This window comes from Gobius niger, assembly GCF_951799975.1.
Source record: "Gobius niger genome assembly, chromosome: 15".
NCBI lineage: Eukaryota > Metazoa > Chordata > Actinopteri > Gobiiformes > Gobiidae > Gobius > Gobius niger.
Window position 1 is genome coordinate 14645490 of NC_136866.1, and position 23285 is coordinate 14668774.

General features: G+C 40.2%; 2 protein-coding genes across 2 annotated transcripts in view; one reads left to right on the forward strand and one right to left on the reverse strand.

The window, feature by feature from the left end:
• Positions 1-23285, forward strand: part of lama2 (laminin, alpha 2) — a 183564-nt gene that overhangs the window by 78868 nt on the left and 81411 nt on the right. Inside the window, exons 15-19 of the mRNA XM_079572620.1 lie at positions 3027-3131; positions 9502-9713; positions 9801-9912; positions 10692-10805; positions 12693-12820. Coding sequence (XP_079428746.1) covers positions 3027-3131; positions 9502-9713; positions 9801-9912; positions 10692-10805; positions 12693-12820 — 671 coding nt within the window. The remainder of the gene's footprint in view (positions 1-3026; positions 3132-9501; positions 9714-9800; positions 9913-10691; positions 10806-12692; positions 12821-23285) is intronic.
• LOC306975057 (uncharacterized protein) lies at positions 14131-16423 on the reverse strand (the record flags this gene model as incomplete). The annotated part of the gene is made up of 4 exons (XM_079572476.1): positions 14131-14136; positions 15388-15498; positions 16202-16283; positions 16359-16423. 4 exons carry the CDS (start codon positions 16421-16423, stop codon positions 14131-14133), a joined length of 264 nt encoding a protein of 87 aa, XP_079428602.1.

The window sequence follows — 23285 nt, forward strand, 5'->3', positions numbered from 1 at the left end:
TTTAGATGACTCATTCGAATCAAGGTCTTGAATGGTGGCTACAAAAGGGAGAAAACAGGGGTAGTTGTTCTGACACTTAGTTGCTGCTGGAGATGGATTGCTCAAACGTGATATAGGTAGGTAGGTAGGTTTAATTCGAACTGAAATTATCTACCCTAACACATAATATACTGCATGCGTCACTTTCCGTTTGATCGTGACATTCTTCGCACATAAGACACCTTTCCTCATATAATTGCAGCTCCATTAGCAGTAGAGGCTGTCTCTCTAAAGGTGACATGTCTAAGGATTATGTCTCGTTCTCCTGACCACACTAATAGACTTAATAACAGTGTCGGTCTCTCTCGCTGGGGGCTCGAACTCCTGTCTTTTGTACCTGTGGTGGAGGAGCATTTGTTCTAGCCACTTCCACCTGACATAATCCTTTCCTGCTGCGGTTTTGTGCTGAGCTTTTGTTGTTGGCGCTAGCTCGGTAGTTCTCAACATGTGGTCAGGGTGCAGCTGGTTGTACATGGGTCTTTTTGTGCCACAATTAAGAATCATTTAGAGGTCAGTTTTTTTTTTTTTTTTTGGTGAGGTCGGGTCAGTTGAGTGTGGCACAGGGGCATTGTAAATGAAAAGGAAACATGCTTTTTTCCGTTATGCTTGTTTTAACCGCTTCATTGTAAATCATAGAATGGTACTTGAATTAAAGAAAGTGGTTGTTTATATGTAACAACATGGAAGTATCTCCCGTCTCCATCCCGGATCTTCAGGTTGCCATGTCCAGGTTGAATGCATGAGGTTAGAATTCTCAGAAAAGACAGTAATTTCAGCTCCAATTTCGAGCTTGTGTGCTCGGAGCAGAGGCACTCATTGACATCTCAAGGACCAGCACTCAGAACATGAGAGCTTTTCTTCTTCTCGTGGATGGATTTTCTGAAAGTCATCATTAAGCCCAACAACAACAAGCTACAGAAGCCTCTCGTCATCCGAAATGTAAATGTAAATGGATTTTTTTTTTAAACGGAGCATGCAGACACACAAAGAACATCCAAGCTCCATACAGAAAGACCTAACCAGGCCCAGTGATTGAACCTGGGACCACTACGCCCTGGTGCCTCCCTGTAGTTGAAACATAGATATTTGTTCATATGTTCATTTGATAAGCTTTTAAAAAAGAAGAAGGGGTAGCCACAGTGACTCAGATGGTGGTCATCTTCAGAGATTTGGCAGTTTTGAATCCTGGCTTCCGCAGGTGAAAAAGTTTGATGTGTCCTTGGGCAAGATACTGGTGTGGCACTTGACATTCCATCTATCCAAAGATGGCTGTGGTGTAAATGAATAATAATGCCATGTAAAGCATCTTTATAAAGAAACCTATGTTAAAATGATACATTGTTATAATTAACTCACTTGAGTCATTAAAACAATATTTCAGTCATCCTACTGTATGTATGAATTTGTTACTACAAGTGTATACCTTGGTTGGAGAGACCACTGGTACAAAATATGAGTGATTGCAATGTCATTACATCAGACATCTTTAATACATTTAATAATAGTTCAATGATAAGCAAGAACAATGTTTGCGATTTGTGAATCTAGCAATGGTTCTATTGTTGCTGTAACAGATCTGTGATCTGAACAAACAGCACTGCTCTCCTGGATGCTTGCACTGTTCTCCTCCCATTTACTGCACAGCCGGTGAAATTCGTCGCTCGTATTTTTTTAAATTTGTTTTTATTTATTTTATTTATTGGTTTATTTGGTCAGGACAGTGCATGTTAATGAACACACATGGGTCTCATGCATGTAAACACGCCACGCTGGATTGAGCTAATTTCCATCCGTCATCCCCATGCGCACTCTCAAACACACTCTCATTCATCCTGGCCTATTGTACATGTTTTTAGTATTGCAGCCATGTCTGTCACTAGAGTTATGATGTAGCTCACTATAACCTTGTGTGACTGAGATGTCATGAATGGACTTTTTTGTAGAATTGCCTACAAAAGTAAATATAGTAATTAGTAATCACCTTTCTTGTTGCAAAATGTATAAGAATATTTGAACTTGCTACTTACTATTAACTGGGCTAGTATTTAAACCATATACTACAGAAAAGTTCTACCCTTTCATTGTACCCATTTTGATGACTTCCTCCACCTTGTATGGCTGCAAATGAGATCAGCAAGTTTGTTGATTTTCTAATCTTCTAAACTCCATCTACTAGAAATGATCCTAAACCCATAAGTCTGCGTCCCTCCCTGTCCCCCTCCTTCCTGTTTGCTTGTGTCTGTGTGTTCCCGCTCGGCTGTGAAAGTGGTGATTCCTGCCTTGCTTTACGAACTGAGAGTAATGATGTGGATGGGAGAGGTTTATAGACGTATTAAGCCTCCTCTTACCCTCCCATCTCCCTGTCTCAAGCCTTCCTCCTGTCTCCCTCTCCTCTGTTTTTATGGTGGCATTATTATCGCGCTCTCACCCCCATTACCGCACAGGTTCTAGGAGCGGAATGATAAATTTAAGGATGGTGCCGACACAGCGATTCAGACACTACAGTATACGGCTCTTTTCTGTTCTTTCTGTGGACTCGGCAGAACCAAAACAACTCCGGACACAAGACTGTAGCTGAAACTTTTATTAACATGTAAATCAGCATCGATCCAGTTAGGGACCAACTGAGAAAAAAGATTACAACAAAAGCTAAAGGGGGAGCGGGGGGGTTATAGAGAGAAGAATGGATTCAAAGAGTTATGCAAAAGAACAGCTGAGAAAATTCAAGTGTGAAGCGCTTTGGGTGACTTATGTGAAAAGCGCTATACAATAAGACTCTCCTCTCTAGCAGATCTCTGTTTCATGGCTGTTTTAGTTTGTCCACTTTTTGAACTGTTTCTAGCTAATGTTTGTCCATGGACAAGGTTTGCAAGTACCCCAAAACATTGCAAATATTCATGTTAATACACAATTTATTGAAAAATGACAGTAAATGTCTATGCAGGTCCCAGTTTTTAATGAAATCTTCAATTTGTGTTTGTGTGCAGCTCTCAGCCTATGGAGGGAGTGTGGTCTACACTGTGTCCTACACAACTGACCAACAAGAGCAGAGGACCATCAGAGTCACCTCGGAGCACGACCTGATCATCGAGGTGAGGACGGCACTACGGCACACATTTGCCCGGTTGTCAACTGCCACACACACTGTTTATGCACACTTTGCTATCTTTGAAGAAGTGCACATTTCTGCCATAGGCCTATTGACAAGGCTGTGTCCTTACACTCATTACATACATGGGTTTGGGTGTAGGAGGAAACCTACGTGTTTATACACCACTCTTTCCCATCGAGTTTATGTTCTTCAGTTTACAGCATTGTTTATCTTAACCACCATTCATCGACTCCTTAAACCACTAAACGAAGGTGCATATAAAACGCGGATAAGGGTAGAGCAGGCTGAAAAATGCTGAAGAGGGCGATATTCATATTCCGACGCTCTGTCTTTATAATGAGCAGAGCTGATATGATGTATGGCAGCAATAAGCAAAGCAGGAACGCTATTAGTTAACTGTTTATATCCCCCGTGTCACTAAACAACAGTGTGCGTAAGTGTGTACATCGGAGCACATGCTAAATCAATATTTGTACCTCAGTTTGAGGACAAAAGGTACGAATAATAAAGCATCTTCAGCTTCTACTTTTACATTGAATATGAATCTGCAACTTTATTTAGGGATGGGCATTGCAATGTATCACAAAATTTTCATTATCACAATATTAACCGACTCAATACCATAGCAGAAGAAGCAACAATGTATCGCAAAATCAATGTAATTTTTTATTTGGGAATGCCCAAAATTTATGGAAACTTAAAATACTGAAAAGTTCAGTTTTACTCACAACTTTGTTCCATTTAAGCCTGATTTTGACCCTAATTCACAATTTCCAGCTATTCACCACCATCACCATTTTTCTGCATATTGTACAGCCTTCATTCATATTTCTAAATATTGAATTAGGGATAAGATGCAAGACACATGCTCAGTTTGATGCAATTTTCCTCATCACTCAGTTTCACTCAAGCGTATGAAGACCATTTCAGATCATGGAACTGTTTTTAGAAATACTTTTATTACATTCATTGTGTCTTCTTGAGTAATACACTTTTTCTGGTTTCTTTTTAAAAGACACTAGGTTGGAACAAACAAAAGCTGTTCAATTACCTTACGCGTTTCGACGGACAAGGAACCACTTCCGTCTTCGTCAGAGGCGTCTCCCGACGTGCATGATGCGTCTCTTATTGGGAAAGTTGTAGTTCCCAGGCGTGGCCACACTGACATAAGCAATAAACCTGTCAGTGTGGCCACGCCTTTAAATTTCGCTGTTACACCTAAGAAAGTACCACAGGAAGATTTCATTGTTGCAACTGAGTTAGCATGCAATAAAATACCAGACCCGGGCAAAAAAGCAGAACTACGCAACGCAGTCGCAGGAATTTTAAAAACAACGAAAGCCCCACGCAGCAATATCACCAAAGAGGAAAGGAGAGCAATCAATACTCTAAAAAAGGACAACACAATCACGATCATTCCAGCGGACAAAGGCAGGACCACAGTCGTAATGGACACAGAAAAATATGAAAAGCAAATGGAAGCATTATTGCAAGATAAAAACACATATGAGATCATACGGAAAAACCCCACAGAAGAGAAAAAAAGGGCGCTCAAGGCTCTTCTAAAACCGCTGGCAGAATCGGGAAAAATAACCACGCAGGTTTACAATAGTTTCGTCCCAACAGCTAACATAACCCCACGTATTTATGGCACTCCAAAAATCCATAAGAGGGACACCCCTCTCCGCCCCATAGTGGATAGCACGGGGTCTGTTACATATAATTTATCAAAGGCATTAGTAAAAATCATCAAGCCCCTCCTTGGAAACACTCCACAACACTGCAAAAACTCGAAGGAATTGGCCCAGGAACTAGAAAGCATAAAAATAGAAGGAGACGAAATACTCATCTCACATGATGTAGTATCATTGTTCACAAAAACACCCGTGGACGTAACACTACATATAGTACAGGAGAGATTAAAAAAAGACCGGACACTAAAGAAACGCACAAATCTGGCAGTAATAGAGATCATGGAACTTCTGACTTTCATAGCGAAATCGACATATTTTCAGTACAAGGGCACGATATACAGACAGAAGGAGGGATTTGCTATGGGGGATCCCATATCTGCAGTCATGAGCAATTTTTTCATGGAGGATTTCGAGGGGAGAGCAATAAAAACGGCCTCGCAGGATTGCAAACCAACGCTCTGGAAGCGGTATGTAGACGACATTCTGGAAAAAATAAAACAGGGACATGCACAGGAACTAACGGAGCATTTAAACACAATAGACGCCACCGGTAACATAAAAGTCACATGTGAGGAGGAGAAGGAGGGGAAAATATCATTTTTGGACGTCAGCATCCACCGCAAACAGGACGGCAGTCTCAAAACTACAGTCTACAGAAAGCCCACACACACGGATCAATATTTACTATGGACATCAGAGCACCCCATTGCGCACAAACTTTCAGTAGTCAGGACATTATTCGAACGAATCAATATAATCACAGATGGCGAGGATAGAATCAAAGAGGAGAGACACATCACACAGGCGCTAAAACAATGCCAATACCCGAAATGGGCCATACAGAAGGGGAGACAGCAGGTCAAGAATAAACACAAAAAACAAGAAAAGGACAAAAAACCACCCAGAACAGCAGAAGGAAAAAATAGAGACATGGTCACACTACCTTACCTGCGAGGAGTCACGGAAAAAATAACAAGAGCTTTCAAAAAGCACAACATCAACGCAATAATCAAACCACACACCAAGTTAAGACAGTTACTCGTACACCCCAAGGACAAAATTCAACCCGATCAAAAATGCAACGTAATCTACGAAATTCCATGCAAAACTTGCAATAAAACATACATTGGTGAAACAGGACGGACTTTCAACACACGCAAACGGGAACATCAAAAGGAGTGCGAAAAGGAGACAGCGGGACAATTAACCAGAGCAATAAAACAAAAGGCCACACAAGAAAACCTCAAATCCGCAATATCAGACCACTGCAAAAGGGAAAATCATATCATGGACTGGGAGGGGGCGAGGATCGTGGGCACAGAAGAGCACAAATACAAGCGCTGGATCCGGGAGGCCATAGAGATCAGAAAGCGAGGAATAAGATCCATCAACAGAGATGAGGGCGCCTTCACCCTGGCGCACACATGGGACGCACTTCTCCACTAACCAGCACACGGCGGAAGGCGTGGCCACACTGACAGGTTTATTGCTTATGTCAGTGTGGCCACGCCTGGGAACTACAACTTTCCCAATAAGAGACGCATCATACACGTCGGGAGACGCCTCTGACGAAGACGGAAGTGGTTCCTTGTCCGTCGAAACGCGTAAGGTAATTGAACAGCTTTTGTTTGTTCCAACCTAGTGTCTTTTAAAAAGAAACCAGAAAAAGTGTGTTTTTAGAAATAGACGTGGTCGTGGTGTTCCTGGCTGAGTTTGAATCATACAGTAGATTTAAGAGATAGATGGTAGCCATGGCGCTCCATTTATGGTAATGCACCTTGCTCCTCTTACGGAACATGTTCCTTAAAAGGCGAAAAGGGCGGGCGAAGCAACTACGAGCCTCCACAGTGCTTCAGAGCCTGTCAATCAAAGACTCAGGATAGAACATTTTTATTCTACAGCACAAAAACAGCGTGGCGTCACAGCATTTTTAAGACAAAAATAAAGTTTTTGGAGCCAGACTTTTGAGCAGTGATTGGAAGGTGCCAAGTCTCCTTTGAAATCCTGTTCACAAAATATATTATGGAGTTGCCTTTGGCCACCAGGGGGTGGTATTGCAGCAATGTCAGCTCCCTGCCATGAGGACCAAAGAGCACTTTCCTCCCCATTGGTTTGAAGAGCCCTCCAGCTTGTGTTATGTAGCCTTATTTTAATCTCTTCAACAACATTTGGACGTTTTGTTATTTTTTTTACAGAGAACTTATTACCTGAAAATGGCAGCTGCATTGCAACCATTTGGATTGGAAAATCACATCTGAACACATTTATTTCTGTACAGCCATCACTTGAAAATCACATGTCTGTAAGTTGATGATTCCTATTGGCCAAATTTGAGTTGATTTCTTTCCTTCTTGTGCCTCTCTTAAGGCCTCTTGACCTTTTGCACCTCGTGGCAGACAGTGGCACCTATATCATGACACACAGTAAAATGTGCTGCGCAACTGACGTTTTAATTCTCAGTGTAACCTTTGGAGAACAGTCTGTAAAGATCGGGACATTTCTTGCTGACCTCAGTCTTTCTAATAAAAAAAAAAATAGTTTGACCCAGCGACTTGAGTTATAAAACGTACAGTTTACTCAACTCAGCTTATACTTTTTTATATGATTCTCACTTGATATTTAGATTTTTTTTTTTTTTTTGGACAATCATCCTTTATACAGTCTTGTTGCATTGCATCCATAATCTAATAAACTTTTTTTTTTAATTAATGCATATGCTGCCTGAATAAATTAATAAGAATAATGAAGTCTGTATAATAAGTATGTTGTTTTTCTTTTTTAATTAAGACTGACATGCTTAATATAAGACAATAGTGAGAATCCACAAGAAACAAGTAGAAAAGTAAGTACAGGAGCCCTCTGCAGTGATTTAGTCTTTAGTGTGGGATATTTAAAGCCTCCGTGATGTGCGATGGACAGACTGGGAGGAGATGGAAGCAGGAGGAGGCCTTGGACAAGTGCCGCTCTTGTTGTCAACAGAAAGCCTCTCCGAATGATGACAATAATAATCCTCCTACGCACTGTCAGTCTCCTATTCACTCCTCACTGTCTCCCTATAACCCCCTTTATACACGGCTTTGTCTCTCTGTTTACTGTCTGCGCCACGACATCGCGAAGAAAGTGTAATCATCTCCGAAGTATTTAGTATCTTCTGTTCACTGCCAATACAATAAGGAATACTACAGTTTTTATAATCAGAATCCAACCGACATGAAGGTTGAAAATAGCAAACACTAATTCAATGGTCTCACGTTTAAGAAAATGATCTCTGGCCTTAAAATACAGCTCAGTAGTGAGTAGTTTGTATTACCGGCTTCTGAGAGGTTAAGTAAGACTGCAATAACATCCATTTTATTGGGCTAGGTCACACTCACTTATGTGTTTCCTCATCCTCAAGTCGAGTTCGAACATCTCCATAAAACCCCTCAATATAGTCTTTTAACGTGGTTCTTTGTAACTAGCTTTTCCTCTATCATTGACAAGGACATCGGCGAGGGAAATCAGCCGCTTCTCTCTCTCTCTCTCTCTCTTTTTAGGCCTGATTACCACAAGGAAAGCTACAAAAACGAATGGACTGCTCTGGCTCATTCCTCATGCTCCGATTAAATAAAAAACAATTCCCTTTGAGGTGACTTTGTCTGTTTTCTCCTCAATCCTTTTTCCCTTTCTCTCTGTATTCCTATTAGTTTACATTATTGGCATGCTAAGCTGTCTGGCGCGCTCTTCCCCTCCATCAGTAGTTGTCAGCCCGCGTTAGCCGCTACATCCCATTGATCCGCGTTCAACAAGAGGGAGACAAAGATATGAGGGCCTTCATAAGCTCAATTCACTTTGCATTGGGCCCCTTCACAAAAACGTCAATATCGAGTGAAGCTCTCTAACTAATGACGCGCCATTGAGACGCACTCGATTTAGCCCATAACTGTTGACTTTGACGGAGATTATATTTAACGTGTGGAGATACTGAAAGAAAGTTCCTGTTGTTATGAGAAAAATTAGGTAACTTTTGGAGAAAGATGAGGATAGAATATATCAGAGGGACTGTTCAAACAATGTGAATTGTACTGCAAACTACTGTCTCTCTTTTGTCACTGTTTTATTGTGTTACTGTTCAGTTTTCCGGCATGTTTTTGACACTCTTTTGTTGCTTATTTGTGGCTTTTTTGTTGCTTTTTCATCACTTATTAGTCACGTTTTTGTCAGTTTTTGGTTGCGCTTTTTTTCGATGCTATTTGACACTTTTTTTTTCAAGAAGCGCTTTGATGTGGGTAAAGCCAAACTGGAGAAAAGGTGCTCAGTTCAGGTGGGGGTTAAGAGGTTAAAATTCTCCAAAGTAAAAAGTAAATTTTCCCATGTGTTTTGTTCATTTTTAAAAGCCTAAGAATGCACACTCCACAGGATTAGATTGCGCTGTGGAGATGTACTGACAATGTTTTGACTCACAATAAGGAAGGTTTGTCCCTGTCCCCTGTAATTTTTAGTTTGTCAATCATGAGTAAAGTTACGCAGGTAAGAACCTAACATTTTACAACAGACATATCTCCATTTGAGTTGATTTTACAGTATGAAGGGGCAACATAACACATGTCTAAAATTGCTGTATTTTTTTGATGATTGATAGTAAAAGTCTGTGTTTCTTATTTCTATTATTCCCAGGGTGGTGGAATGAGGATCACCCGAGGAAGGTTCGGCCTGCCGGTTTACCCCTCCTCACCCGTCACCCAAGAGGTCGCCCTCATCCCTGAGCACTTCCTGCATTCCGAGACGGCTCAGCCAATCAGCCGGCGGGACTTTCTCTCCGTTTTGGCCAATGTTACCAAAGTGATGGTCCGCGCCTCCTACAGCACCGAGCCCACTGCTGTCTACAGGTATAGTTTATGACGTGTGGAAAGCACCATATTATCTGATGCCTTGAAGCCGTTCTCCAGCGCTGACAGTGTTTTCCTTGTGTGTAGGCTGCACCTGTTCTCCATGGAGGTGGCTAATCCATCAGCGCGCGGAGAGAGGACAGCCTCAGCCGTGGAGATGTGCTCCTGTCCTCCAGGTTTCTCTGGAACTTCCTGTGAGGTAAACAGCAGCCCACACAGCGATGCGCAGTACACACACTGCAGGCTGGAGGGAGAGACAGAAAGGAGCCTTATGACAAGGGTGGCTGATGAGAGCAACAAAGAAGAAAAAAAAAAACTATTTTTCAATAGTCCCAATAATAATCTGAACCTGAGTCTCACCCCACTTCAATCTGAAAAAAAGATGAGGATGCTTCTTGAATGAGAGATGAAACATTTTCAATTCTTAACGGCCATTGACTATTGAATTATTATTACAACAAGGGAAAGCGTCTGGATGACTGAGAACTTACACAAAATTAAATGCTAAAATGTGTGGTATATATGTCAGTAGTTAGAAAATTGAGAGTATAATTGTCTAACACATTCAGTATATCGTAGTTGGCCTATGGTTATACGACTACGTGTTTATACCTGTGCCATGCCGGTTCTACTACTAACCAAGCTCAGCCCTGCTAAGCTTCTGAGATCAGACCAGCTCGGCCATTATCAAGGTGGTTTGACTATGAGTATAGTGTAGAAGTACAATTCCTATACAATGTGTTTTTCCTTTTGCTCTTAAGTTTTTAAAACTTCTATTTTAGTATTCAATTTCTATTTTGTATATTCTCAACAGCTTTGATATTTGCATTAAAAACATACCACCTTCATTCATGATCAGTGCCTCATCACACAAATATTCCCTGTCTCATATACTGTGTCACTTTACAGTTTCATGCATTCTCTAAATATACAGTATTGTTAGTTTATTGGACGTACAAGTGTGTTTTTGTGTTCCAGTCATGTGCCAGTGGATTTCGCAGAGTGAACGGAGTCCTGTACAATGGCTTTTGTGAAGCTTGTCAGTGTTACGGACACAGCTCTCAGTGTGATGAGGTCACTGGACACTGTCTGGTAAGTGCAAGTACTGCTGGTATTGCTACTGATTCACAGAGATGCTCTATATCATGTATGAAATAACACTCAAAAAACAAGAATGGATCTTTCTTTTATGGATCAGTAAAGCCCGAAAAAATATTTTGTAAAATAGATCCAATTGCAGCAAATCCAGTTGGTAGGTGATTTGTCCTTGATATTTTTAACAACAGATGTGTCCAGTTTTCAGACTTTACATTAATTTCAGCACGACCAAAAGTCAGAATTCTGGGTGAAAAAGAAAGTGGTACTCCAGACTTTGGGGTCATCAGCTAATGGACTTCTTTTGTTGTTTTCTTTAACCTCAATAATCTTGACAAATGGTTAGGATCATGTGTAATAACTGAAATTGTGTTAAAAATAATAATTTAAAAAATGTGATTGTGTTATCAGGCCGTTTGTACTCTCCCTCTAGTGGCTATCAACTGACCTGCACGTAGAGGCCAGTTCACTTTCTCTCTGCCCCAGGCTCAAGCTGTCACTTTCTGTCAGACCAAACAACCTCACACCTGCACTTGTATTACACTTGCGTTATGTTTCATTATTGATGAGGAGGAACCCAGGCAGAGCTAGACAGACGTACAGGCATCACGATATCCCACAACCCTCGGCGTTTCACCCTTCCGCAGTCACAGCAGAAAGGCAGACAAGCTAAAAAAAAATAGCTAAAAAAAATCTATGGGTTATAGTTTGACTGACTGAAACTTGAGACCATTGGTTACCAGTCAGTGCAGCAAATGTCTATCAATCTAAATGCATAGTGAAGCCTATAGGTTGTATTTAATTGTAAAAAATCAGAATGAATGTAACAATTGGTGCACATTTCATTGTCTCACTTTGGGACCTATACATTGACCAAATAGATGGTACAAAAATCAAAGTCACATTAATCTTACCTTTAATCTCAGACCCCAGCTTCCTGCCTCACTCGTGCATTTGCTGCTGTCCATACAGCCATATAATCCAAAGAAAGTGGTAGTTCTCTTTTTTCATCATCTTCCCTGTTCTCAAATGTCCTCCGGGTCAAACATGTGTAACTTGTGAAATGCTCCGCCCACTGGTTCCCTGTCAGACTTCCTCTCTGGCCGTTTCATTTCTTCGACTTTTGCTAGTGATGTATCGGTTCACGTTACGCGGAACTCCTCGTCTTATTTATCTCAGAAAAGGCCAGAATGAAGCGGAGAAAGTGTGTCTGTCTGTTTGTCCGCTACTCAGTCGCTCTTCTGGGTGCATTGCAAACATACCACATGTGCTGCACTCTTTTAGCTCAGTATTTGAATGTTGGACCCGGTGCAGTGCTTTTCTACATTTACGGGATTGGCAGAACATAATGTAGTAAAAGAATACACTCTTTCATAAGTAAATTAGCTACCCATATAAGATACGTATGTATTGGGTCTCCATAGTAACACTCCTTTTAGTTTCTCCTGAACCATATAATTAACTTTGACCTCCTGCATTGTTGGCTCCACTGAATCTGCTTGATCATAATTGTATGTGACACCTTTATTTGGGTTTTATAAATAAATGTATCGACAAACGTCATGCGCTGTGTTGTGCCGGTGCATTATGTTAATAAGGTAATGAGCACTAATTATATTTGAGTAGCCCCACGGCCATTAAGCTTTACCTTCTGAAATGAGCAAAGAGGAGTCCCATTAGAATACATAACGGCTGAGAGTAATACATGAGAGTCTTGTTATATATTTTTAATTGCAAAGCTGTTTTTTTGCCTTACGTTTTACCATAAACATAGTGTTATACTATGAGTAGATGTATTTTGACCTTGTACTAATACTGTAGTAGAAGTTGTAAAGTGAGGATCTTGTGCCATTCTAAACTGACACCCCTTTTGCGCTGTTGAAGGGCTGCTTGGACGACACCACTGGCCCATTCTGTGACACCTGTCTACCTGGTTACTATGGTAACGCCACCTGGGGCTCACCTACCGACTGTCAACCCTGTGCCTGTCCACTCAATCTTCCCAGCAACAAGTGAGTCATGCATCAATTGCACCAACTGCTCTTTGGGAACTGTAGCTGATATATTGTTTATTTGCTTTAAAGCAGTACTAAGTAACGTGTTTACCTTAATAAATCCTTTCCGTAGTGCCTGTGGGGGTAATAGAAGTGTTTATGGGATGATTGGAGGGTCTTTCATCTCCCCCTGGTGTCTCTGGACAGAAAACCATGTTTGCAATTTGACTGCCACCGGACCGGAGAAAGCAATACACACTAATAGAATCACGAAGAAGAAGCTAACAGGCTAACGGGCAAAGCTAACTGCGGGCTAACGTCACTTTAAACAGTATTTACAGCCAAGTTTGAGTGAAAAAAAATGTTTCCATTTTATAATTGGATGCACAGTAACCCTCTCTCCCTTCGCCTTTCCTGTCAGCGTAGTATTTACTCTCCAAGACAATTAATAAGTTAAAAAATCGTAACTTGCTACTACACCTGCAGTTACGCTTATGGCCTCTAGGGGGAAGAGTTACTTAGTACTGCTTTAATGAAGGTCTTGGAGCAGTCACACACAGTCAGGAGGTTTTCAGCTTTTCAGCCATTCCAAGAGATAATCTAATAGCTAAAATCATTATATCATAGCTCAGTGGTTGAAAACATTTCAATTCAAACCAATTTGAGTGATTTCGTTTCATTACTTGTGTCAAAAAACAAAACAAACAACATTTAAATGTATGTATTTTTTAATTGATTGAATGCATTACTAAAGCAGAAAGTGAAGTGATCTTTCATCAAAATGAGTCTAAAGTTGCAGCATAGTGGCACGTTCACTGCGAATGTGTCCAAAGTGTCAAGTTTATACGCAAAATATAATATATGAGATCCCACGGCGCGACCTGTGCCTCTTGTGTGGTGCATTTTGAAGTGTTTTGCGCATTGGACGCTGCGCGTTTTGAGATTTCAAGCTTTTGTCACACGTCCAGTGCCTCGGATGAAACTGAGGCTAGAGTTGGCGCATCGACCAATCAGGGGCTTTTCCCCAACAGTGACGTAGGAGCAGAGCCACCACAGATATAAACAGTCATGGAGGATTAGCTTCATCATGTTGTGAACCAGAGCTACAGCATTTAGCTTTTACAAAGACACAAATCAAGAAATGAAACGAGAAATGCGCACTAATAAAGTCAATAAAACACCATCTACATAAAGCTCCCACACGGAGCTGGGCGTGTTGATTTTGTAATTTATTGCACATGTTTCGTCAACAATTGACTGTAGCCGATCTTAGCATGGTTAGCATCCGGAGTTGGCTAACCAAGCTGCTTTCCAGCTGCTAGCTCAGATCAATCCTGCGAAAACAACACTCAGTCAGACACTCAGTGACAACCGTCTGACTTCTATAAGCACAAGCGTCCAACTTTGGGCTTTGGGCCCAATTTTGATGCTTGAGAAGCGTGCGGTATGAACGTAGCATAGCCTAAGTGCCATCACTGCGGAAGATTAAAGCCAAGGATTATTTATTTACCGCCCATCAAAGTCCAGCATGTTTTTATTGAGTCATGACGTAAATCTTATTATTCTAGTGACATATAAATCAATATGCGTTCTGCCAAATTATCCAAATAACGACACACCTGACCAATTGACGGCACTGGTTAAACTGGTTCAAAGAGGTCATGGGAACCAACCAACACAGACCTTACCATGTGCAACAAGTCCTTTATGTTTTAGTCAGGTGTCAATACTGAAACAGAATAATGTATGGACAACAAGCAGACTTGTTAAGTTAGCTAAAATGAGACCAAAGGCAACAGCTGCTGTAAGACATGTGTTAAATTGGAGCCATCAGCACTGAATTGTTCATGCCTGGTGAAGCTGTGACCACCTTGTAGGGATGGGCGGATCGATACCAAAGTATCGATATATCGATACCAAACGGCTACTTTTTAAGTATCGATATTAGGCAAAAAGTATTGATACTAATTTGCATATGTAAAAGGAAGGCGGGGCAGCAATTATCAACACAAAAGGATGATTTATTTCTTTGTTCTGAGCCAAAACAGTCCACAACAGCAAAGGATTGAACTGAGCCAGTCATATCATTCTGGTTTAGGTTCTGTTTGTCATTTAAGTATTCATTTTAAATGTTGTTTATGTTTTTAATTTCACATTAACATTGTTTAATTAACCAGTTAAAGTAATATAATTTTAATGGACCAATTAATTATATAAAATAACCAGTTTTAGAAATGTATATTAATTGAAATACATTCACCCATATGAAATGACCAGTATCGGTATCGGTATTGACAAAAAAGACCCCAAAAGTATCGGTATCGTATCGATTCCAAAAAATGTGGTATCGCCCATCCCTACCACCTTGTGATGTCAGCAGGTGGAGAAGTGAGTGTTTTGAGACAGAATGATTACTCAGATTTGCTAGTATTAAATGTACACCTGAATTAAATGAACTTATGAACTTTAAGATCAAATCAACCTCACAGATCTCGGAAAGTCATGTCACAGTAATGGTAGCGATTAGTCCCAAATAAAAACAAAATTATTGGACGTTTCCATTACTGTGGAAGGCATTCTCCCACCTGAAGCCTGAGCACCCCCTGATTGTGCAGTTTTACCAAATAGGCAAACTCCGCTGACATAGCATGGAAACGAGAAGGCTTCATGCTGTCGTAGTTGTGGTGCGTAATAGGCTGAAATCCAAATGGGTGATTATCAAAGGGCCAGAAGCCATACACGTTGACATTGTTACATATTTCTACAGCTAAGTTAATCATAATCAAGCCAGATGTCATTCTGAAATGGAAATTGAGGCCCTGCGATTGCCAGAAGCTGTGCAGATTCCTCAGGTAGTCCGGGTTTATAAAGAACGTCTCCATTGGGCTCCTGAAGTCTTGCAGAATGTGTTGGACTTTCAGGCTCACTTTAGTGCCGAATGCAAAGGAGAAGGCGGAAATAAACAAGAGAGAATCTCCATAGATACTGACTTTATCCACAAACGTACGGTGGTGCCCTTGCATAGAGTTGTATCTGAAAAGCAATAATAGACAGGTTAAGGGAAGGTTTTGCCTACGTTAGCTTAATGGGTTCAAAAAATGTCAATTATTAAACAGGAAAATAGGAGACGCAGTTGTCCCCATACCAATGGATTTCAAAAGTCCCGCCCACCTCCTTTGGTTTAAAGTTTAAATACATGACAGAGGCCAATCAGCTATGTGGTGGCTTCTGATCCAAAATGTAAATGTTTTTAAAGGAAAGATGATAAATGCTTTAAAAACTTTTGATTAGCAAGCATTTTATTAATTAATTAATTATTTTTTGTTGATTTCTTCATATTATCTTGTGAATATTATTGATCATAAGAATACCTAAAGTGTATTGGAACCAAAGACTCACTTGTTGGTGAAGATTTGCCGTCACAAGGCCAGTCTTTGTTCCCACATCTTTGCTCCATTTCTCCAAAGGAGGGAGGTTACATCTAAACAGGAAGCAACACAGATCAGAGACCTACACAGTGGACCGATTATGCCCATAGTTTTAATAACATTCTCACCTGATCATAAACTGGGCGGAGTCTATGGACTGTCCACAGCTAGTGATGGCAAGATGAAGCCCCATGAAGCATTGAAGCCTCACAGCCAATTGCATCACACATGGTCGAAGCATCAAGGTGCTTTATTTGCTCCACTACGCCATCATGTGGACAAGAAATTTATCAATCAATCAATCAATCAGTAAAAGTTTATTTATATAGTACTTTACAACAACACCAGGAGGACCAAAGTGTTTCACAGAAAGATAAAAACAATAAAAAAAACACCAAATGCTTACAACCTCGACACAATTCAGTGTGCTCTAAGTATTAAAAGCAAGTTTGAAGAGATGAGTCTTTAATCTGGATTTAAAAAGGGACAGGTCCGCATGTATAACATGCTGCGTGCTTACAATAAATGGTGGGGCTGAAAGACTAAATTTGCAAATTTATAGAGTTGTGATGGAAAATGTGCTTGTGTTACTTTGTTTATGTCCAACCCAAATACACAAAATGTCACTGTCGCTTTTGTTTTGAATCGCGCTTCAAACCCGCGAATCATTTCCTGAATCAGTCACGTGATACGGCCACTTCCCGAGGCTTCGAACGCCACCACACACGTGATCAACACACGCATCGATACACGCTTCAATAGACACTCCTCTAGATTACTCGGCACACGCTTCGAAGCCTCGACACGATCGGCACATCTCTATCCACAGCTGCTATTGGCCAAAATGGCCCCATTTCCAACTACTGCACAGGTGTTCAAAATTTTATCAGAGAATGGTGACTCCTAAAACATACAAACAGTATATGTGATCTGCTCTCTCCAAGAAACCACTAACCAAATTATTACATTTCTTCCAACTGCATGTTCTTTTTCCTTTTGTGCCAATACATATAGGTTACTTAATGCTGGTTCACACCGACTGTTGAGCAAGTTCAGTGAGTGTTTAGCTACTGCTAGTTATTAAGTTCATCTCAGTAAAGTTTTTGATAAGAGAAATATCCGCAGCAAGTATGTGAAGTCTGAACTCTACCCTAGTTACTCTTTATGACAAATTATTGACTACTGTCAGTGGAATCATAAAAAGCAGAATCATGCTGTGGACTGAGGCCAAAGTAATGTAACAGACAAACATGCTGAAGTGTTTGAACAAAGTTTTACAGTTCCTCTCAAAACACATTTAAACATTAAATCACAGCCCATGCAACATTTGATAGAAATGATCGGAATGGGTCTTTGATCAGCCTTTCACATGACTCACTGCTATCCAGTGAGTCCGATAAGAGGAGGAGCAGTGGGTCCTGCAGAAGCAGGGGCGGCAACACAAGTGCCTGAATAAAGCAGCCGTAAATGGCAGAATCTTTTCCATATATGGGCCCATTATATCGGTTGACCTCTAGTCTGGATGCAGCATAAGATTAGATAAGCTAAGATAAGATAAGCCTTTATTGACCTCGCAATCAAGAAAATTACTGTGAATTAACATTGAGAGCAGCAGACAATTTGTGGCCAGTGCCTCCCACCTTTGGGAAATTGTTGAAAAGATCTTCATTAACTCTACGATTATGCTTTTGTCCATCATACACAATCTTTGTTCCCAAAGGAGTGTTGATCTGGGTCAAAACAACTTTTTGAAAACCATTGCAGTTGGTGATGAGCAAAGAAGAATCAAAACATTAAACAGAGTCACTGTTGTTGATGTTAATATTTGTTTAAAATTGTTAAGACCCCAGGAAGAATAGCTGCTTTATTTAGTAGCTAATGGGGATCTAAATAAATAAACAAATAAACAAATAAACTGTTCAACTGAATAAAGCACCACCTGCTGATGTCATGAGGTGGTGCTCACATTTAAATCAGACTAGTTCTGATCATGTCAGGGCTCAACTTGCCTCTGTTAGAAATGATCTTTTTGCTAACAGCTTTCGTAGTTTAGCTTTATTTAGTCTTTATCCTCTGTGCCAGCACAAGTTCAGATATTTTTATGCTTGGTTTGCAGGTGAATTACTTTTACATAACTTGTTTATACATTATACATTACTAAATGTCAATGCCTAGATATTTCCAAGTATTTAATGAGTTGTTACCTGAATTTCTGGTAATTTCCTTCATTTTTTGTCCAGTTGAGAGCATAGTCCTTCAGAACTGTATTGATGAGTGGGCTAAAGTGGGATAAAGTATAAATAATAACAACAACAACACTCTGTACCAAAAATAAGGAAAGGTCTGATAATATATATGCAATTTCTCCATCTGTGAGATCAATAAAGTACCATCTCATCTCATCTCTCTCATAAAAGGTCACCCAAACACATGTTGAGTTAACTAACTTAGCAAATAGATTAAATAAATTAATTCTTGCCCTCACTTGCAGGCTGTGCAGGTCTTGTCAACAGGCGTCACGTTGGTTGTATGTTGAGTCGCTGGTGTGTGAATGGGGCTAAATGAACAAAGACACAAGTAGAGTTGGCTGATAAACCTTCTAAAAAAAAAAACAGAAAACCCTAGAGCAACGTCAGGCCCCGGGAGCTTATAGAAGTCAGACGCTTGTCACTGTTGCCATCAACATAAAGATTTTACTTAGAATTTTTTACTGAAAGTTCACACACAAGTAACAGACAACTGTGAAGTGAAAGCAAAATGATACATGATTCTGTTATTTTTCAAAAAATAGAAAAGTGAAAAGTGGGGCGTGCATAAGTATTCATACAGCATTTTTCTGAGTGCATTAATTTGCCTTTATAACATTCCTAATGACTGCAGAATGTTCACACCTTGGCCTAACGGTTAAATAGAGGCCACCTGTGTGTAATCTACTCTCAGTATAATTACAGCTGTTCTGTGAGGGCCTCAGAGCAATGGTCGGAGTGTATTACAGTACATAGTTGTGAAGATGGATGGAGCCAAATACAGTGACATTTTGGAGGAAAACCTACTGGAGTCAGCAAGAGAACTGGGGCTGGGGCGGAGATTCACCTTCCATCAGGACAATGACCCTAAACACAAAGATAAATCTACAATGGAATGGTTAAAAAAAAAAACACATTAATGTGCTAAAATGGCCCAGTCAAAGTCCCGACCTATCCTATTGAAAATCTGTGGAAAGATCTGAAAACTGCTGTTCACAAACGCTCTCCTTCTAATTTGACAGAGCTTGAGTTGTTTTGTAAAGAGGAATGGGCTAAAATGTCATGTTGTGTGTGAACTTTTTGTAACAAAAAATCAAAATATAATCTTTATGGTTATAGTTGTAAACATGAACAAAAGTTCAAGGTGTATTAGTACTTTCGAGAGGCACTGTGCATTTTACAAATATTCAACACATATTTGTCAAGCAATCCAATCCAGTCCACTTTATTTATATAGCACTTAAAGGAATAGGCCACCGTTTTTAAATACTAAGATATCTTCTTACCTCACTTTAGACGTGTTAATATATCCCCGTCTGGTCTTTGTCCGTGCGCTCTGCCAGGCAAACGGATTACATACGCAGCCTCTCCAACATGTCACATAGCTCCGAAAAAGCTCACGATAGAAGCTACCAAGCTCTTCCACGAGTTCCCTATTTAAATAAAGTTACGTGAAGTGTTTTCATGCGAAGTATATTTACACAGAAATGAAACATGTCGATTTTATAAGCAAATAAAAAGGGGGACTATATTGTGAGGCGTAATGATACGAGGAGCACAGCGTCCGCGTAGTAACTCATAAAGACTTCCCCCGCTCACTTCCGTCAATAACCTTTAGGAGTTACTGCGCGGACGTTTTACTCCTCGTATCATTACGCCTCACAATATAGTCCCCCTTTTTATTTGCTTATAAAATCGACATGTTACATTTCTGTGTAAATATACTTCGCATGAAAACACTTCACGTAACTTTATTTAAATAGGGAACACGTGGAAGAGCTTGGTAGCTTCTATCGTGAGCTTTTTTGGAGCTATGTGACATGTGGGAGAGGCTGCGTATGTGCTCCGTTTGCCTGGCAGAGCGCACGGACAAAGACCAGACGGGGATATATTAACTCGACTAAAGTGAGGTAAGAACATATTTTAGTATATAAAAACGGTGGCCTATTCCTTTAAGTGCTGCACACAAGATCGACAGTATATGGCAATGAATAAATCAAATCAAATCAAGTGATACCAAACCAGTCATTCAACTAAAAATAATAAATAATTAAAAAAGCATAAATAGGATACAATAAAGATGTTAAGACATTAAAAAATAATTTAAATTGCAGAAGTAGAGCTGTGTTTTTAAAGATATAAAAGAATTGTGTTTTTAGGGCGTTTAGTTTTAGTCAAACTTGCCCAAATGCATGGCATGTCCAAGAAATACTGAACCTAATCCTTAAGTTAAGATCTAGTTTGAACTGTTAACTGTAGTGCAACATTGTACTTTATACATCAGACTTTTCTCAAATCTAGTTTCCGACACAAGAGAGACTGCAAGTCTCTTTAACGTTTCATTCAAGTTATGTCCAAATGTCGGCAATGTTGTAGATGGTGGGGCATGGACCTCATAAGGTTAACCTTTTACTGGCCAATACAGTATGCACATAATAGAAGCAGATCTGAAGCACGAGGTTTTTGGGTCAAACATAGGGGCCACAATAACATTAAATTCAGATTGATTGATTTTTCCAATGATACATAAAATATTTTTAATGAATAAAAATTACCTTTTCAATGTTAGGACATAACTTTTCCTGGAAATCAAAGCCCACAAAGTGATTAAAAATAAACAGGTCAACAGCTTGCTTCCAAAGACACGTCTCTTCATAATTGAGCCGAGGTTTCCTTGTTCAGTCTCTTGTTCAGTCTGTCTGGAAGGGAGATGCGCTTCCTGACATCCACAGAGTGTGATGAAAAACCAGAGGTGCTCTTTGGAGCAGGGAAAGTCATTAAAAAAACAGAGAAACCAAGACACTCTCTGGTGAAGTTAAAATGCCTTTATTTTCATGGCATATCTAAATGGACAAACATAGTGTTTCAGCCTACACGGCCTTCTTCAGGGGGGACAATCAGACTTAAAAGAACACCAAGTGGGCTATATACAAGAAACCCACCAATAGGGTTCCTCCACCTGTAAGAAGAAGAGTGAGCAGATAGGAGGTGACCTGTGCTTGCATACACTCAGAACCAACACTAGGTGGGTGTGAGAATACCGGCCCAGAGCACAATAAAATCACGATATACTTCAATATGTCCAAGATGTTTTATAATAATAATAATATAATGCATTTTATTTCCTAGGCGGTCCAGGTCGCCTCACATCCACAAGTAAATTAACATCAACAATTTATGGCTTGCAGAGTATAAATCCAATAGGTCTCTCGTTCTTTCAGTTTTTTCAAGCAAAATCCTTTTTGTATAGTGTATATGAGCTATTCCATGTGCTTGAAGACTAGCTGGGTTGCTGTTATGGAAACCCCCAAAATATCAGGCCATTGGGTAGTTGAGGTTAGCAGCGCTTTACAGCTGTAGCGCACCAGCCTGTAGATGACAAATGTAGTTTTACAGTTTTTACAGCTTTATACAATGTGTCTTGTCTGAATGAAAGTCCAAGAACAAGAAGGTTTTAGTTTGATGAATGTTACTACAGTGGTTACAGTTGTATGAGCCACTAGGTTTAGGTCAAAGCCATGTGTTTTGCAGGGAGACTGAGCTGGTAACTATTCAGACCCAAAATAAACAGACATCATCACGATATCGTCCCCACCAAACAGTATACTTAAAAAATCTGTTCAGCTCAGCGTTGAAGATGAAGTCCTCTTCCTATTTCCCCAGGTATAGGCATAAGAAGGGCTATAACAAGTGCCCATTGCACAACCTTTCACCTTTCACCACGATTTAAAACACCGCGTGTTATCGATTGCATGTGTATTTAAACAGCCTGGTTCTCGGATTGAAGATCTAAACCGGATGTTTCTCCGCTGTCCACCAACCATTCACTACTCCATCCATCTGGACCATCCAGGGTTACACGGCACTCGTCAGTGAACAAGACTGTTTGAAAATGAGTCTTATATTTCTGAGCCACTGCAGCCGTTTCGGTTCATGAGCATTCAATGAACAGTTTAGAGGAGGCCGGATAGACGGTTCATGCACAACTGCAGCCTCTGGAGGGTCCTACACCTTGATGTTCGGGGGACTCCAGAGGCACCAACAGCTTCAAATACCTGTTTGCTGCTTTGTTGCAGCTGTTCTCTTAATCTGATGTGTTTGTCTGGCAGAAACTGTCCATATTGTGCCTTTATCTGTTCAAACCCGTGTCTGCTCTGAATCAATCACAAATCTCTTAACAGTACGAAGATTATGCTTGATCTTTCGTGAAATATTGAAGGTTTTCATACCTAGTCCAAGGCATTCAACTATTTCACGCTTTTCATCAGCAGAGAGAACCTTTTTCTTTCCCTTATTGCTTGAAAATGGTGGCCTGTTCAATAATGTGGAACTTCCTTTTTCAGTAGTTTTTCCCTTAACTGGGCTTAACCTGACAACTAATCATCACAGGCGTCTGAGATTGATGTCAGTGATTCAATGAGCCCAGAGACTCAATACCATCCATGAGTTTCATTGAAAAAAATATTTTATGGCACTGAAATACAATTTGCATAATAATTTGGAACGCGGTGTAAGGTTCTCCCATTTCCTCAGAATAACTTGAGCTCTGTCAGAGTGACCATTGAATGTTAGCAACTGAGAATAGATATGCCATTCAATATCCTTTTTGGTTTTGTTCCCACCATCCCGACCTGTTTGTTTATTTAATCACATTTAATATTAACACATGAGGTAGAGAGCGTTTCCCAGTTTTGGGCCAACAACAGAAGAGACTTTGTATGATCCAAAAATTCTGAAATCAAATCCCAAAAGTAATTCATTGGTCATTTAACTCCTGTTCTAACCAACTTCCCAAAGCCACAGAATCTT